Source organism: Vombatus ursinus, unplaced genomic scaffold (genome assembly GCF_900497805.2).
Source record: "Vombatus ursinus unplaced genomic scaffold, bare-nosed wombat genome assembly UNPS02014799.1, whole genome shotgun sequence".
Taxonomy (NCBI): Eukaryota; Metazoa; Chordata; class Mammalia; order Diprotodontia; family Vombatidae; genus Vombatus; species Vombatus ursinus.
In genome coordinates, this window is record NW_020954577.1 from 25570496 (window position 1) to 25588655 (window position 18160).

The 18160-nt window shown below is 41.7% G+C and overlaps 1 protein-coding gene and 1 non-coding gene across 2 annotated transcripts in view; one reads left to right on the plus strand and one right to left on the minus strand.

The window, feature by feature from the left end:
- Positions 1-494: 494 nt before the first annotated feature.
- TRNAR-ACG lies at positions 495-567 on the minus strand. The gene has a single exon. It is a non-coding gene; the product is annotated as a tRNA-Arg (tRNA).
- Positions 568-887: 320 nt separating this feature from the next.
- SACM1L (SAC1 like phosphatidylinositide phosphatase) overlaps positions 888-18160 on the plus strand; it is a 54311-nt gene continuing 37038 nt past the window's right edge. Inside the window, exon 1 of the mRNA XM_027872333.1 lies at positions 888-1005. Coding sequence (XP_027728134.1) covers positions 974-1005 — 32 coding nt within the window. The 5' untranslated portion in view covers positions 888-973. The remainder of the gene's footprint in view (positions 1006-18160) is intronic.

Consider the following 18160-nt stretch of genomic DNA (forward strand, 5'->3'; position numbering starts at 1 on the left):
GGAAGGATGGATGGATGGATGGATGGAAGGAAGGATGGATGGATGGAAGGATGGATGAAAGGATGGATGGAAGGATGGATGAATGGATGGAAGGATGGATGGATGGAAGGAAGGAAGGAAGGATGGATGGATGGATGGAGGGAAGGATGGATGGATGGATGGATGGAAGGATGGATGGAAGGAAAGAAGGATGAATGGATGGATGGAAGGTTGGATGGATGGATGAATCAATGCCTGCAAGCAGGGCCCGGGCAGTTAGATGAGCAGGCCAGGGATACAGAGATAACTGGTAGTAGGTTCTCTTTCCAGTTATAGCAAAACGGCCCACTAATCTAAGCCCCTGGATGTGGCCAGGCCGCGGGCAGGTTCCCAATTGCGCGAGCGGATTGCATCTCAACGATTCTGGGATCAAAGCTGCAGGTTCTTCTCTTTTCTTTAGACTCAGGGAAGGTAAGTTCGCTCCCCTAAAAATGACCAATGAAAAAAATCCGCGCCGAGCCAGCTAGGAGTCGAACCTAGAATCTTCTGATCCGTAGTCAGACGCGTTATCCATTGCGCCACTGGCCCTGCACATGCACACTTTCTCGCAGCGGCCGCTTATCAGGCTGCACGCAGTCGCGTCAAGCTCCAACCAGCCGCCAGGTTTCCCGTGAATGCACCTCCCCCTCCGCCAGCCTCGGGTTCCCTGAGCCCGCGAGCAGGCACGCAACCAATCCTCGCCGCGCGCGGCCTGCGTCACTCCGCTCTTCGGCCCGCCTCGCTCCTTCCTTTCCTCCCTCCCGTTTCGCCCGAGAATCTCTTCGCGTTCTGAGGCTCTTGCCAAGTTTGTCCCGGTCCGCGCTCCGTCCGCGCCTGGGATAGGCGGGTCGGGGGTGGGGCTGAGGAGAGATTCTGGAAGCCGGGCAGGGAGCTGCGGCGGCCGCCTCCGAGGCTGACCGGCAGGACCCCAAGCGCAGAGCGGCGGCGGAGCAGGATGGCGGCGGTGGCCTACGAGACTCTGCAGCTGTGAGTAGCTCCGGGCACCCGGGAGCGGGGTGGCACCGAGGCAGTTGGCCGGGCCGGGCCGCGCCGCCCTCCCTCATTGGCCCGCCCGGGGACGGCGGCCGGCCGGGGCCCGTTCTCGCCGCCTCCTCCTTCGCTTCGCAGCTGCGGGGCGCACGCCCAGCGCGGGACGGGGCTGGGGGAGACCTCGGAGGCCAGGGCCGGCCCGCGCCGGACGGGGATGGGTCAGGTCGTCTCCTCCCTGAGGACTCCCCCGGGCGGCGGGTGCCCCGGGGGCCGGCCCTGGTCCCCGCCTCCGCCCCTTCGGGTGCTGAGGGACTCGCACCTAGCCCGGAGGCGCGGCGGCGGCGGAGGAGCAGGCCCGGGGCCGAGGGAGGGGGCGCCCTGCCCGGCGAGGGCCGCGGGTGCGTGCCGGGTGCGTGCCCTTGTCCGGACCGGGCTGTGCTGGCACTGAGCGGCCCCTCGCCCTCCCGCCCCGCCGCCGCCGCTTCTCCTCTTTTCTCTCTCTTTCTCCTCTTTCTCCTTCTTCCTTTCTCTTCTAATGCTTTCCCTCCTTGTCCCCTCTCCTTGCTTCCTTTTCATTTCTCTCTGCTTTTCAGCAGCCTGCACCAGCCCAAAGGAGCACAAAGTGACTTTTGATTCCCGGGCAGCTTGGAGCCTGTAGACGGCCCCTTAGAGTAACAGCCCCGGGCACGCCGGGTGTAGACGGCCGGAAAGGCCTGCTCGGCCGGGGCAGGGAGCGGGCACGCTCGTGCTCTGGCTCTGGGTGGGGGAGCGTTCTTCTAAATGGATTGATTTTGGGTCTGCGAGCATTAAAAACTATCCACAGACTCATTCCTTAGGGGGAGGGCAGGCGGGCCCCGGTGTGCTCGGCCCTCCTCCCTCCCGCCTGCTCTGGAACCAGCACAGCAAACCTCAAAAAAAGCTGTAAGAGATTGAAATCATTTTGATGGAGGAAACTGAGGCAAGGGCACGCAGGGCATCAGTGACAGACCTGGAACTCGGGTCTCCTGCCTCCTAGTCCTGTGCTGCTGCTGCTAAGCTAGGCCTGATACGTGCTCCAGAGCTGCAGGTGACCTCAGAGGCCATCTAGACCACCCCTGTTATTTTACAGAGAAGGAAAATAAGGCCCAAGGTCGCCCAGCCAGCTTGTGATGACTTCTGTACCTTCGTGACTTGTACTGCTATAAATAGTTGTCTTGTTCCTTGGTCCGTGATTTTTGGTCATAAGGTTTTTTGTTGTTTTGTTTTGTTTTGTTTTTTTCTGACACTTTTATCTTAGTTTTTTTATTGCGTTTACAGGACACGATACATTAATAATCCCTTGGGAAAAAATGGAAAACTAAGTCCTTCTGTATTCCTTGGCTTTACAAAACTTCTTGGCCTGAATCACCAAAACACCAGAAGGAACAATCGATGATTTCCTGGCCTTTCATATAGTTTGATGCCCCTATTTGAATATTTGTCTTAAGTATTCTTAATAAATTGCCTCCAGGATATTTGGAAATCTCTTAGCCCCACCAGTGAGTGCCTGGGTGCTTGCAACACAAGACACGCAGACACACACTCTCTCTCTCTCTCTCTCTCTCTCTCTCTCTGAAAGCTTGCATGGAATTGTCAGTAATACTGTTATCACTTATGGGAGATAAGGTGTCCTGGGCAGTCTTAGGGTCAGCAGGATGGGGGAGAGTTTCTCAGCACCGTCCTATACAGGTAAAGTTGGGGGTTGAAACACAGGAGTAGGGTTTACTGCATCTTTTGCAAAATTCTGGCTGTGATATAAATGACACATTTTCTGAGCCTTGTATAACTTATGACTAGGACTTAAAATCCACCATGCCTTTTTTTCCTTTCACCTTGGCTGCACACCTATTTACTTATCTGAGAGGTGAGCCCTGTAGTGGCTGAATGAGTGTAAGCTTATTCTTTGACTAGGACTTTGCACGTAGGAAATGTGGTCGTTGTTTTGGATGATGATCATTACTGAGGGATAAGAGAGCGGATGTCATCTAATACCACCTCTCAAAAGTATGTAAGCCTCATGGAAGCTTTTTCCCTCATAAAACTCAGCGCTAAATTACCGATTCCAATTAAATCATTGAGTGACATTGATTTAAAGAGGATGGAGGGACTGTGAAATGTAGTTGTTTTCAATAAGTCTCATACAGAGTTTAAATGTTTGGCATCAGGAAAAGGAGTAAAAAAGGGAAAGGACATTTGGTCCTTAAGTGGTAGAAGCTGTTGTTTTACCCATTGTTGCTTGTTTTTTTCTTTTCTTTTTTTTTTGTCAGCACAGACCATAAATGCTCTTCATGTTTTTAAAAAGTAAGCCCTACACTCAATAAAAGTCATTCTCTGGTTTATCTATTTTATCAATTGAACTTCTTTCTAAATTTTATTTTTTGTCTGCTTAATAGGTTACTATATTCTCCCTAATCCCCCTCCACCCCTTAACTACAGTACTGTTTTTCTTTCATCAAATCATTTTGATCATTAGGTCCTCTGCTTTTTTTCATTTGGCCCATAATGCCTTCTTTCAGAGTCTCTCTGAAAGTACAGCATTAATCTTCCCTTATTGAGGGAGGCATCCTAGAGGTAAAGCTGGCCTCTGAACCAGAAATAGCCAGTGGAACTGGAGCATAAACATGGTGGTTTGCAAAATAAATGTTTATGTGTATAAGAGGTTATATTAAGGATAGACCTGTATCTAAAAATCTAATTTACAAAGTAGATCATTTAAAGGGTAATTTTGTCTTATTTTTTAAACAAGCACTATGGGTTTTGTTTAATTATTGAGTTGGTTACCATTTTGTATAACATTGTGCTCATAGAATGTTGTTTACTTATAAATTCATCCTATAACTGTATTGCTAAAAAGTGAAATGTACCCACACTAGCAAAAAAGACCATGGGAAGCATTTCCTGTGGGAGCCTTTTCTTAAAGAACTTCTGTTAAAATGATCAATGAACTGAGGTCTCTGCACGTCAAATGAGGTAGTCAGACTCTTTGCCATCTTAAAAAGCACTGTTGAAATACTTGCTATGATAATGATAATAATAGCAATAAACATAATACTCCAACTGAATTTACCTTCTTTCTTAAACCACCTCTCTCTCCATGCTAACTTTCTTAATTCCATCATTGGCACCACTGACATATCCTTCTCTAATCTTGAATCTTCATGGCTGTTCTTTTTAAAAAAGAGCTAAAATGGACCTCAAAGTCAGTCTCATCCACTCCTTTCATTTTTGTTGTTCTTGTTCAGTTCTGTCTGACTCTTCATGATGCTTTTTGGGGTTTTTCTTCCGGAAAGATACTGGAGGGGTTTGCCATGTTCTTCTCCAGCTCATTTTTATAGATGAGGTAACTGAGGCAAACAGGGTGAAGTGACTTGTCCAGGGTCACACAGCTAGTAAGTGTCTGAGGCCGGATTTAAACTCAGGAAGATGAGTCTTCCCAGCGCTCTATGCAGTATGGTGCTACCTACCTGCTCGTATTTACAGATGAGGAAACTGAGGCCCAGAGATTGAAGTATTTTGATCAAACTCATGCAGCTAGGTAGTTAGTGGTAGAGCTGGGCCAAGACTCACATCCAGGTCTCCTGATTTTTTTTAGCCCAGTTCTCTTTCCATTCCACAGTGTACCCCCTTCCCTGTTTTCTGGTCAGTCATCTTTGTGATGATGATTTTTAAAACTCTGTTCCTCTTCATTGCCTCTTCTCTATGCAGTGGCTTTCTGGCAGATCTTCTAATCTTTCATTTTCCCTGGCTTTCTCATCACATTCACTACTTTTTTATCTTTTTACTTGCCTTTATGAATCTTTGAATGGCTTCAATGCACGTCAATGAAAACTCAAAATTATGAGCCTCGCACTAAGAGTTCTCCACAGTCTACCTTCTTCTACCTTACCTTAACTCTTTAAAACTTGAATCTCTGATTTTATCAGCGTAAGGATCTCCATTGCTTACCAGAGTGCTTGGTGCACTGGGACAATTAATTAATGTTTACTGACCCGACTGGTAAGGAGTTTCTTTATCTTCTCTGCCACTTACAGGTATGGTGAGTTGCCTGGGACTCTGAAGAGTTTTGTGTCAGCCAGTAGGGTCACCAGAGGCAAGGCCAGCTCTCTTCTCTCTCTCTACTGTGCGGTGCTACTTCTCACTAATCTTGCCTCATCACCTACCTGCCTCTGTAGCCAGACTAGTCTCTTTGTTGCGCCCCCAAGGTGATGTGTTCATTTTGGACTACCCGCCTTTGCTCAGGTCATTTTCTTGAACGAGGACTTTCTTTCCCTCTTCTATTCGAATCCTTCCCATCTTTTAAAGCCTAGGCTCATCCACGAGGCCTTGTCTTTACAATTCCACGTTGATTCTGAGCACCACTAACATTATTCACTTTGGCATGTATGTGAGACTGCTAGAAAGGACCAGCACCATCAGCCCCTGGAACCACGAGGGACTTCCCCTCCCCTTCCCCAGTGCTGTTCAAGGCTGGCCCATGGAAGGAGCAGCACCAACAGCCTGTGTCCTGAGCCTCACTCTCTATGGGACACCCCCTTGTAACAAAATACAACTGTTAAGGAAAAACATCTGACTGTATATATGCCTTTCCACACCCCTCACTCCTCACTTCTTAGATAAAGGAGGGACGTGTTTCGTCATCTAGCCTTTGGCACCAAGATCTGGTGCCTTTAGAATTGTGTGTTTTATTCTCCTGATTCTACTTTCCCTCAGAATTAGGTGAGATTTTCTTGTCTTTCTCTGAATTCCTTTTATTTATTGTTTAAGATGCAGGAATACCTTATTCCTTACATATTCTGCATTTTGTTTGGTCACTCCCCAAGCAGTGTGCCCCAATTTGTTTGCTACCACAAATAGTGCTGTCATGAATATTTTGCAGCCTTTCTGTCTTTGACTTCTTGAGATGTCTGTCTAGTAGTGAGATTTTTAAGTCAAAGGGTATGACTGCTTTAGTAACTTTTCACGTACTCACAAATTTCACAGCCAGAGATTATCTTCTTCCTGCAGACCCTCTTACACTGACTATTTCTGGCTTTTATCCTCTAGGCCAGTTTAATGAGTGAGGGGAAATTTCTGTGAAAATGGCATTGGCACTTTTCTTCTTAGTAGTTTGAAGCGTTTTTTCATATGATTGTTTATTATATATAATTAATAATTGAGACATTTATTCAACTCTTCATGTAAGACTTTTGAGTAAACTTTTCTCATTAAGTGTTTTTCCTGTAACTTGCATAGAAGTGTAATATATAGACTAGATATAGGTAGTGAGTGATATACAGAATCCTCATGGCTCTGCTGAATTGTGAAGAGGGCAGTTGTCACGGGGCTGCCTGAAATAAATGTGAATATAACTTCACAGCAGAAAATATCTATTTTGAGTTTGATGCTATTACCAGTTATGAGAAGCATGCCCTACATAAAAATAATGCTCACAGTTTGTTTTGAAATGAAATAGATGGCTTTTCTCAAGGATTTTCTCAGTTAACAGCTAAAAGGGGGGCAGCATGGTGCAGTGCAGAAAGAATTGGATTTGGAACAAGAGGGTCTGGATTCAAATCCTGACCCTCTTTTAATTATTTGTATCTTTGAGTAAGTCATTTTTCTGGGCCTCAGTTTTCTCATCTGTAAAATGAAGGGATTGGAAATGTGTTCACTATTATGGAACAACTTGAACACTCTTACAGAATGGGCCAGAATTATTACATCTGTTATTGGGGAATAAAATATTTTTGTTTCTTTGTAATACCCCCAAATTACTATGATCTAACTTTTTGTATTCCTTATCATTTTTTGATCATTTCGGGACAGTGACCCTCAACAGCAATATAAAATAAAATAATTTAATCTTTAGTGCCATTTGAAGATAATCAGAGGTAGTCTCTCCCCACAGAGAAAGGTCCAATGATCTTCACCAGCTGCCAACCAGCTACCGCCCATAGGGCAGGCAGGTCAGCCTGGTAGGACACTCGGACAGAGGGAAAGGAAGCAGCACGTGCCAAGCAGGTCAAAACACTGCCCCATCAGTTGGACCACAGTCTCTGTCCCTGACGGAGGCATCCCTGGGGACCCAGGCCCAAGAGCCTTTAGAATAGCAATGCTGCCAGCCCAGTGCCTCCAGCCGTCATCCTGTGAAGCAGCCTGCATGGAGATGCCACCTGGCAGCTGCTTCTTCAGATGCTGCAGCCGCAGCTGCTGGAGACCCAGAAAAGAAAGACCTTTGCTGTCAGTGGTTCAGTATCAGAAGGTGTTATGATCTTATCAATGGAAATTGCATTAAAGAGAGGTCATTAACATCTGTCCCCTAGGGACCATTGGACCTTTCCATCTGGAAAGGATGGAAGCTGAACCCTTCTGTATATTGTCTTCCCCTTTAGAACGGGAGCTCCGTGAGAGCAGGGATTGTCTTATGCTTCTGTTTATTCCCCAGTGTTGAACACCGTGTTTTGTATGTAGTAAGCACTTAATAAATGCTGTATTCATTCAAAATGCTCTTCTAAAGGTCAGTGTAGGAAAGTTGTTAATCATATAAGTGAAGGGCAGCTAGGTGGTACAGTGGATAGAGCACCTGGCCTGAAGTCGGGAAGATCTGAGTTCAAATCCAGCCCCAGGCACTAGCTGTGTGCCCCTGGGCAAGTCACTTAACCCTGTTTGCCTCAGTTTCCTCATCTGTCAAATGAGCTGGAGAAGAAAATGAGCCACTCCAGAGCCAAGAAAACACCAATGTAGTCACAAAGAGTTGGACATGACTTAAACAACTAAACAACAGCATATAAGTGACTTTATATAGTGTTTTGAAATAAATTCATAATAAAAATTCCTCAACAGAAACTAGAATTCTGTTTTTTGGTTTTTGTCTTTTTTTGGCTAGGCAGTGGGATTAAGTAACTTGCCCAGGGTCACACAGCTAGTAAGTGTTATGTGTCTGAGGCTGAATTTGAACTCAGGTCCTCCTGTCTCCAGGGCCAGTGCTCTATCTACTGCATCACCTAGCTGCCCCTAGAAACTAGAATTCTGAATCAGTTTTTGAATCCTTTCTTGAAAGAAACATCATGACATTCTGTTAAGTTTGGACACTTAATACTTGGTAACTAATGCCATTGTTTTCTTCAACCTGATATGGGAAAAATATTTCCCACTGAATTCATATAATAGGTAACTGCTTTCAAATAACTCTTTATCACAGTGAAGAAGTTCCAGGGGTGAAAACCTAGGCTTTATTATGCTTAAGCACAAGTTAAGAACTCAGAAGAATAATCCTGAATCAATACTCGGGTTTGGAAAAAGCTTTTATAGAGAAAAGTCATGTCAGAGAAATCATTTTTGACATATAGCAATCTTTATGGCCACTCACACAGACCTAGTCAGACAGAATAACAAATTTATACTTCTTCAAACGCCGTTAAAGTTAAACAAACTGGACTGGATCTATTTAGTTATTAACAAACTAAGTTACAGATTTAAACACTGAGTTTGCAAAAATCTATACATTTAAAGAATTCATAATGAGCTAACAGAGCGATTTACATGTTACAAAGATTTACTAAAGGGTCAGAGCCAGGGGGATCCTTCCACAAATAAAGTAGCTTAACCCTCTTCTTGAAAGGTTTTTAAATTTTTGTAGATTCCATATTCCTTCTTCCTTTCTTTTTCTTTCTTATTTCAGAAACATTAAAAAATCTTCCCTTATTACTATCATTCCATGAGTCAGATTTTAGCCAAGTGAGGTTAATATTAACAGGAGACAGGCTTTAGTCAGCCATAAATCCAAGAAAAACAGCCCTGAGCCCCAAATAATAAAATATAATAAAAGGAAATAAAAAATTCTCAGAAGATTGTTGTAAACTCTCATTGAGCTGGATATACTAACTCTCTTAACTGGTGACTTGCTTAGGTAGGCAAAGGAGAAAAATTGGGTGAGCTATTACTGTCACGAGCTTTTTGGTGACTTAATACAATTTTCTTTGATGGCATCTTTTTGTCTTAATATTTGTGAAAAAATTATGATGATATTGATAACATCTTATGGAAATGTGATGGTATATTATAAAAGATCTTTGTTCATTTTTTACTGATGCCTTTATTTCTCTATATCACTTTAATTTCTGGGTATATCCTTCCACCTCCCCTATACAGCAGGTCTTTTCTTGTAATAAATATTTTTTTAAAGAAAAAAAAAGTTCAGCAAAACCAACTAATACATCAGCTATACTGAAAGTATATAAGATGTTTCATTCCCCCCACTTCTCAAAAGACTTTATTCTTATAATATGAAAGGAAATTATTCTAGAAGGTTGCGTAGGACATTGAGAATGTAGCTCAATGTCCCTGTTGACCAAATAGTTTTGTATATATATCTTGTGCTTTTTAAGTCTTTAGTCTCTAATAATGAAAATAATGCATGGGTCCACAAACTCTAGCTGGGATTTGATATCATGTTAACTCATGTTTTATGGAAGAACACATAAAATATTACTGTTAGTATAAAATTTGACAGCTTTTCTGTTCAGATTAAGAAATATGACTCCATTTCTTTCCCCATTGCCCTAGCTACCACACAACTTTGGTTTAAAGTCTTTAAGTCTTGTTTTAAACCATTGTCTTCAAGGAAAAGATTTTATCATTCCCTATAATTCTTCCTCCCCCCCATCCCCCACATCTGAGGAATAGTGACTCTCAAAAACAAAACTAGGTTGAGACCTTCCTTTAAAAAAATGCAATAGTATTGGGGGTTGGGGGAGCAATCCAAAGCCACCTACAAGAAGCCACTTAATTCAAATGTTTTCTTAGAAAAAATAAGTCAACAAAAATTTGAGTATTATTATTTGAATCCCATCTTTCAGTGAGTCTGGTTTGGGGAAATTTATCCTAAGTGTAAAAATATTAATATGAGGAAGTATGTGTTGCTATGGGTGTCCTGGTCATTATGTTTGTTTATAAAATTAAGAATAGGAGACATAAAATAAAGTACAAGGCTAGCATGTATTCTGCTTTATTATATTTTTGGAGAAGGACAATAGGAGGAGAGCAGGGAAAGGAAATGGAGGCAAAGAATTAAGAGGGAGAAAGGGAGAAAAGGAGAGAGAGAGAGATTTCTACTGTTTGCCTACAGGTAGTGTGGTGGAAAGGAAAAATAAGGCATTTAGAATGAGATGATTGGATTTTGTTTTTCAGCCCTCACATGCCTGTGTGACCTTGGACAAATCACTTAACCCCTGTTTCCTCAGTAAAATGAGGAGGTTGATTAGGTGTCTTCCTTGATCCATGATCTTGAAGAGGACCAGTGACATCACAGTGGTGTCTTGACTTGTGCATGAAATTGGATTTAAGTGAGGCAGAGTTACACAGAGTTGTCAACCTCACTCTCTCTTCCAGAGTCTTGAGGTCCAGTGGCAGGACAGAAGTCAAGACCACGGGTAATGGTCCAGGATGCAGTAGATGGCCTTGGCATCTTTGATCTCTGACTAAGTTCTAAGAGCTCCACAGCACATGCTTGGGGTAGTTACCCCCTAACTTATCAATGGGTTTGAGGCCTGTTGGTTACTCTCAACCTGGGTTAGCCTGTCTGCTAAGACAGTTTACCAGGTGTGCATATGCTACAGCTTCTTGGAGCCTCAGGTGAGAGTTGGGTGAAAGGTGGACACCAAAGGTGGATAAATAGCCCCGAAAAGTGCTTGGCATGCCCTCACACCAGAGGTGCTAGTTCTCCTGAACACCCCATGTGCCCTGCCTTACACCCCATGCACCTTAAACCTACTAAGCCCTTAGTAAAGGCCTTATCTCTCTATTCTGAAATTTAGATATGACTGATTTTAGACCATTACTCCTTGTTACTTATTACCCTTTCTGTAAACTTTTAAGAGCTTTTATCCTTATTTTACTTCCACTGACTCATTCCTGCTCCCCAGCAGAACCCTTCCATGCAACAAAGAAGTAGATAAGCAGCCTTGGCCATGCCTGAGAATGAAAGCATCCCTAGGCCACCACCTCTCCCTGAAGTGCTGAGAGGCACTTAGTGACATCAGTGTCACCAGCTAGCCACTCATAACTAGCCAGAGTTCTGAGGTCTTTCTGTTTTACTTTCTTGTTTAAATATTGTGGTCATTGTCTAAATTGTTCTCCCAGTTCTGCTTACTTGGTTCTGCCTTGGTTCTGCACTGCATCATGCAAGTCTTCTCAAATTTCTTTGAATCCTTCAGATTTTTTTTTCTCTCAGTGCCGCAGTATTCGGTTATAGTTTGTTGAGCCGTTCTCCAATTGATGAATACCCACTTTTCCTGGGCAGCTAGGTGGTGCCTGCCATAGTGCAGAACGCTGGGCCTAGAGTCAGGAAGACTTATGTCCTTGGTGGCCACAGACACTTGCTAGCTGTGTGACCCTGGGCAAGCCACTGAAAAAGGAGCTGGAGAAAGAGAGGGCAAACTACTCTACTATCTTTGCCAAGAAAACCCCAGATGAGATCACAGAGAGTCGAACACGACTGAAAACACTTGAACAACACCACCACTTTCCATCTGTTCTTTGCTACTACAAAACTGTTGCTATAAATATTTTGTTGAGTTTAAATGTGATTTTTCCCTCTGTCTTTGGCCTCCTTTGAGGTATTTGCCTGGTGGTGCTAACCCTGACTCCATGGGGTAGGAAACCTCCTGCTTTGAAATCAAGTTCAAACCAATATGGCCCTTAAGGTAGAGGTTTCCAGCCCATCACCTTCCCATTCCCATGACCATGGCCTCCATTTATTCTCTCTTCTTGTATTACCTGAGCATCTCAGAATTCTGCCAGAAGATTCTCTAAAATGTGCAGAGGGATGCTTATGTTCTCAATACAAGTGTTCATACTTTTGCATCACTAAAAACAACAAGAACAAGATTCAGAATAGGAAAATGGTGCCAAAGACCATTTGTTTTGCAATTGAAAAGCAGAAGAGTGAACTTGTTAAGAATTGTAGCTGATTATAAAATTGTATAGTCATAGTTATGATCATCTGAACTGTATAGACTAAGATTAAGTAAGCTTTATTCTCTCCATCAAGACATTTATTCAATGTCTTCTATACTTTATACGTTAGAACAGTATAAGTTTCATTTGATAACAGTTTTTTAAATTGTCTTCACATCATACCGACAGTTCTTTTTGGTGAAATATTCTTAATATTCAGGATAGAAAGTGTTTGAATTGTCTTCTTGTAAAGTGAAAATTCATCCGATAGAAGAAGGAAGTCATAAAATATTGATGGAGATAGTTTTGAAAAACATTTACTAAAAACATAACAAATAATGGCACAGATCTACATGAAGTTCCTCCCTACATTGTAAACTGGCACTTCTCACCTCAGATGGCCTCATAAGGAGGAACTAAGGAGCAGAGTGTGGTTGGGTCAGCCACATTCATCACCATACCAGTACTAGTAGTTCAGCCTCCCATGGTGTACTATTTGGGCCATTTTAATAAATGAAGAACAGGTAATAGCATAGCAAATGTATTAGTATAGGTCATGCATAAATGGCAGTACTGAATATTAGGTTTTAATTAATTAATGTCTTTGAATTAATGTTTTACAAAACCTCACCAAAATGTTGTTTTTGGTGCAGCAATTATAAAATTCAATCATTTTTATATTGGGGGGATGTCAGTGGGGTATAGTGAAAAGAGCTTGTTCTACACAGCAGAATAATATGAATTCCTAATTTTCATAAAGTATGGGTATAATACCTTATTAGTTCATTCTTCTTAGTACTCCCTGCCTGGATGTATCTGTGATATCATCAGTGTGGATATTTTCTCCATGGCTTTCTCATTCTGTACAATTCTGTGCAATTGTGTCTGTTTTCCTTTTGCCTTACATAATATTAAATCACCCTTTAACATAGCATTTAATGACCATCACTTTTTTGCAAATTGTTTAAAAGATTGGTAAATCTTTAACAGTAAGTGAGCTTTTTTTAAAAGTCATTTAAAATTGAGGCAAAGAAAATTTATGAAAAGCCTACTAATAGGGATTTTCTCAACTAACCTTTAAACTTGGGACTTATTAACTGTCTTTCCTTCTGTAATAAATATATTCCCCTTAAATTTCCTACTATGACACGATCTGAGACAGGTATCAGATGGCTTTTGTAAAGCCAGCTAGGTAAATTCCATGATTCCAGGCTACCAAGCAGAATTTATAGGAGCAGCCAACCAGTGCGCTTTTCTAGAATGGAGAGAAAGACTACCTCACATCTGTGGGGAAAGTATAATGAGTATCCTAGTTCTGCTAGATATTTACAAGTGTTGTGCGTGAGAGAAAGTGACCACAGCCCTGGAGGCCCTGTAGGATAAGAGTAATTCCTGTTATCCGACAGAGGGAAAGAGAACGGAAATAGAGGGTGGTCAATACCTAGGAGGAAATCCTGCAGGCAGGCAATGTTGCCCACATCAAGCTGGAGGTGCAGGCTTCAGCTGCAAGAAGAAAACACATTGTTTCTGGGGGGAGACTTTGCCACAACAAGTGTGTTAGGGAATTTTTCCCCACTATGGAAACATAAACCTGTGTGATTTTAATTTATAATGAAAATAAGTTAAAATGTAGGCCTTGCCTTTCTTTCAGAAATTTACTTTATAGGTGAACTTTGGAATGCAGCAATTATGCTAAGTAATCTGATGCTCGTCTTTATAAGAAAGTATAGTTTCCAGTTAATTGACTTCAGATGCCAATAACATATTAAGTTAAGAGCTTAGTTGCTCTTACGTGTAAGCTGCCAGTAGAGTTCACACTTCTGAAGGGAGACGTAGTGTCCTGCTTCACTCACTATACTGAGCATGCTTTGTGTTAGTCTTTATCCAAAAGTATATTAGAAAATTGATTTCTGGTTATTTTGAAGAGTCTTTGCAAAGGACAGCAGGAGCACAGCACTGTGTTGAACTCTGTTCATCCATCAGGAACACAACAAAGAACCTCAAGTAGAGGACAAAGGCCTGGGAGGCATCATGGAACCTGCATCCTTGTTTAGTTGATTGGTAACTGTGCTCCTCAGTCAGTTTATTGGCTTAGCATCACGTGCACAATAAAGTGGCCTATGAGAGCCATCAGTGTCCACCTGCAGCAATGGAAAGTGGTAACTAACGTTAGTAGAAAGTGGTAGAAAACTCAGGAAGCCTGGCAGTCACCAGCTGCGCCTGAGGGTGCTGCCTTATTACAGCGTAGTACAATCATGGCTGTTTGAAGAGGGGATGCAAGAACAGACTAGTGATGTGTTCTGTATCTGTAGTTGGAGAAGGCAAGAACATAAAATATTTATAGACGTTTCCATCAAAAACTATTAAATGTTTTGGCATTTAGAGGCATTCTTCGTTTATCTGGAAAATTAATTTTTCTGTTCGTGCTCGTTAAAAGAAGGATTCCTTGTGGTCCGTAAGAACCTCATCAGATTGTAGTTATTTGTACAGAAGTGATTGATTCATCAGATTATTTTCATGTGTATGTGTGAGAGAGAGAGGGCAACACTCGTTTGGTGGAATTTCAATAATTCCAAATCTTTGGTTCTGTCTAAAGCTCAGTTATCTAGATTTGTAGGTTGTTCAGGATAAATGTTATGGTAAAAAAGCATGTGTATAATTCCACATTTGAGACTCTTCTCACGTACTTGATGATGTGTTAATATTGTCTTTAGCATTAAAGTGTTTTATACTTTGTTATAATGAGCTATAATATTTTCTTACATCTTCCCAGGTAAGTCACGAAGGACGTCTATTAACCATTACTAACCATGTTTTTTGATCAGACTATGTATTGTCCGTTGTCTTCTTGACACAGTGTGAAGACATGGGTATTTACCCACGGGCTTTCTTATGTGCTCTATCTAATCCCTCGTTCTTACTTTGTACCTGCCCATCTCTTTTTGTCAGCCACTTATTTCTCTGAGGACTTCCTTTGTAACCATGTTTGCATAATTCCTCATTTGTAGTATTTCTGCTGTGCTCATCCCCACCATAAATTTCTTTGGCATTGGGGCTGACCTTCAACTGGAGTTCTTTGGAGACATAGAATGTGCCACATGACTCCTAGCCATCAAACATCGCTGGTGGAATATGAGTGTTGAAAGATGGGCCCATGTTTCAAGGGTAAATTTGAGGTCTTTACAAGGGTTGGGCAGTTTCACAAAGGGTCCAGCCTGTGCTCCTCCTCCTGCTCTGTTCTAGACCCAGCTTGCTGTCCATTGCCGTGTCGTGCTCAGATACATGTACCGACCCAACTGCATGTTATAGTCCAGGCAGTAAACATTCTTTATTCATTCAGCTTTTCCTCTGTGGGTAGTAAGGGCAAACTGTTGAGTGATGATGAATCTCATTTAGGCCCCCAGGTTAGTTTTGAACACCCTTCGCAATCTGGACCCAGCCTGCCTTTCCAGCGTCATGAGACATTGCACTCCTTCCCACACGCTGTGATCTCGCCAGGTGATTCTCTCTCTGTTCCTCACTGTGATCTCCGTGTCTTGCGCTGGCTGTGCCCTCCCTTCTTAACTCTGCAGGGGGATGCATCCCATCCCGTTCTTCCTGTAAGACAGAACTTAACTTCTTTATAAGCGCAACTTAACTGCCGTTTTCTGCATGAAGCCCTTCCAATTGCTAGTGCCTTCCTTTATGTTAAGCTTGTGAATATTTGCACGTATTCATTTTATGTTTATGCTGTATATGTTTATATATGTACTTGTCTCCCATTAGTGTATCCCTTTGAATAAGGATTGGATCCCCAGTGCCTGGCACAAGCTTCATCCTTGGTTGATGTTTGTGGGTCTCATTTAGTAACACACAGAAGGAACTTAATAATAAATGGTTGTGGAATTGAATTTTGACTGAGTTTTTATAAAGTTTTAAAAAATGTTTCTAAGAGATGCTTGTGTGTTTTATAAGAAAAGATGATATTAAATAAAGTTTTGTTATTTTGTTCTGAAGAGTTATTTTATGTTAAAAAAAAATTTTATCAGTGTAGGAATGCCCTTCACTGAGAAGTCTTTGAGTTGTCTGAGGCTCTGAGAGGTTAATTAAAACCAGCTTGAGAACGTACAATTGCAAAAAAATTTTGAAATACCTAATTGCATTTTTAAACTGATAATTAGAGTTCCAAGTCCATGTTCTCTTTTGAATTAAATGACTTCTTTCTAGTTCCTCCAGTAGGTATTTTCACATACATTAGTGACTTAATTTCCAATGTGTGAAATAAAAGATATCAATTTATTAATAACAATAAAAATACACCATACTTGCTTAGCCTTTTGTGATTTGTAAAGCAGTTTTTCAACTATTTTCTCATTAATCCTCGTAAGAACTCTATGAAGTAAATAGGAATTCTTATTTCTATTTTTGTAGATAGGGACACTGAAGGTCAGAGATTAGTCAATTGGGCTTCAAGGTCACACTGGTAGTGAATTATAGAGTGAGAGACTGGAACCTTGGTTACCTGACTCTTATATGCAAATCTTTTTCCGGTTAGACCATTACAATTGAGCCCGGTGGCCAATGGATAGAAGGCTGGACCTGGAGTCAGGAAGACCTGAGTTCAAATGTGGCCTTAGACGCTTCCTAGTTGTGGACCCTGGACAAGTCATTTAACCTCTGTTTGCCTCATTTCCCCCATCTGTAAAATGGGAATGATATCAATACCTACCAAGCAGGGTTGTTTTGAGAATCAAATGAGATAATATTTGTAAAGCACTTCGCATAGAATAGGTGCTGGATAAATGTTAGCCATTATTAACGGGTAATTCTTGTTGACTGGAAGCAGCAGTATTTTTTGGTACAAAATGTGTGTAACTTGTTTTTGTTTTTCTATTTATCATACGCTTACCAAAAACTGTGCATTATTATAAGAGCTAGAGATACAAAGAAAAAAAATAATCCATCTCCTTAAAGAGTTTATATTTTGCTAGAAGGATTCACATGTGCATAGAAAAGTAAGTTCAAGGCAGTTTGAGAATGGATATAGGGTGTGGGGAAAACTTAACTTGGGAGGTAGAAGCCATATCACTTGAGAAGGAAGATAAGGATCCTTAAAGGCACACCTGTATGGGATTACATTTCAGGCATGAGGATAGCTTAGGTGAGTGCACGGGGCAAGAAATGAGTGTCCAGAATAAAAGAATCACTCTGGTCCTGTTGTAGTTTGATGTGAAATGTGGCTGGAAAGATGGGTGAGAACCAGAGTGGAGGGCTCCTGTGTAAGCTGCTTATATGTGTTTGTTTACATTGGGAAAAATGAGAGTGACTTTAACATTCAAGTAACTTTGAAGTGTGTTCAGAGGGTTTTTGTTTTGTTTGTTTTATTCATTTTCTTTGAATAAACATTTTATTGAGCACCTGTATTGTATGCAAAATACTACACTAGCTGTTGGGGCTCAAAGATAAAAAACGATAGTCTGTGTTCTCAGGGAATTGTAGGTGGATGAGTGTGCAAGTGTGTACAAAACAAAACATTGATGCACACAACAAATTGGGGCCACTTAAACCCCTTCGCTGTACAAATTATATAGTGCAGTGCAACAAAGTACAGATTGCAGTCTGAAAGCTCCCACCCCTCCCCCCATATTGTTTTTCCTGGAATAATAAAGCAAGATGTTTGCTATATCTGGTCCCATTACAGGTGTTTTGAAATTTTTAAGTTACTTTGATGTTGGGGGGGCCGGGATCAAAGTCTCATATCACAGGTACTTTAGAAAGTGAAAGCATTTGCAACCATACTAGATCTGGAGACATTATGTCCTTTTAAAACTTTCTCCTGTTTTTTTCTGTGTGTTCTTACTTTGTGAGCTTTTGGAGGCAGTGTTATTTGCGTTATTGCCTCACTCTACCATATGTGTGTGTGTGTGTGTGTGTGTGTATCTGTGAAGCACTTTTTATCGGTGCCTCTTTTACATTATACTACATTACATTTATTTGTGCAAATGTCTTAGCTGTCCTAGACTGTAAATCAGAGGTATCAAACTCACCTGCCTTCAGGGGGCTAAGAAAACTCCTGAGTACTGCAGCAATCACATTACAGTGCAATTGGGAAATGTTTAACAAAATAAATAAAAATATAATACAACATAGATAATGCCAATTTGTGGCTTTTTTGGTAAGTATGTGGCCTTAAGGCCTCCATTTCTGTTTGACTTGGACA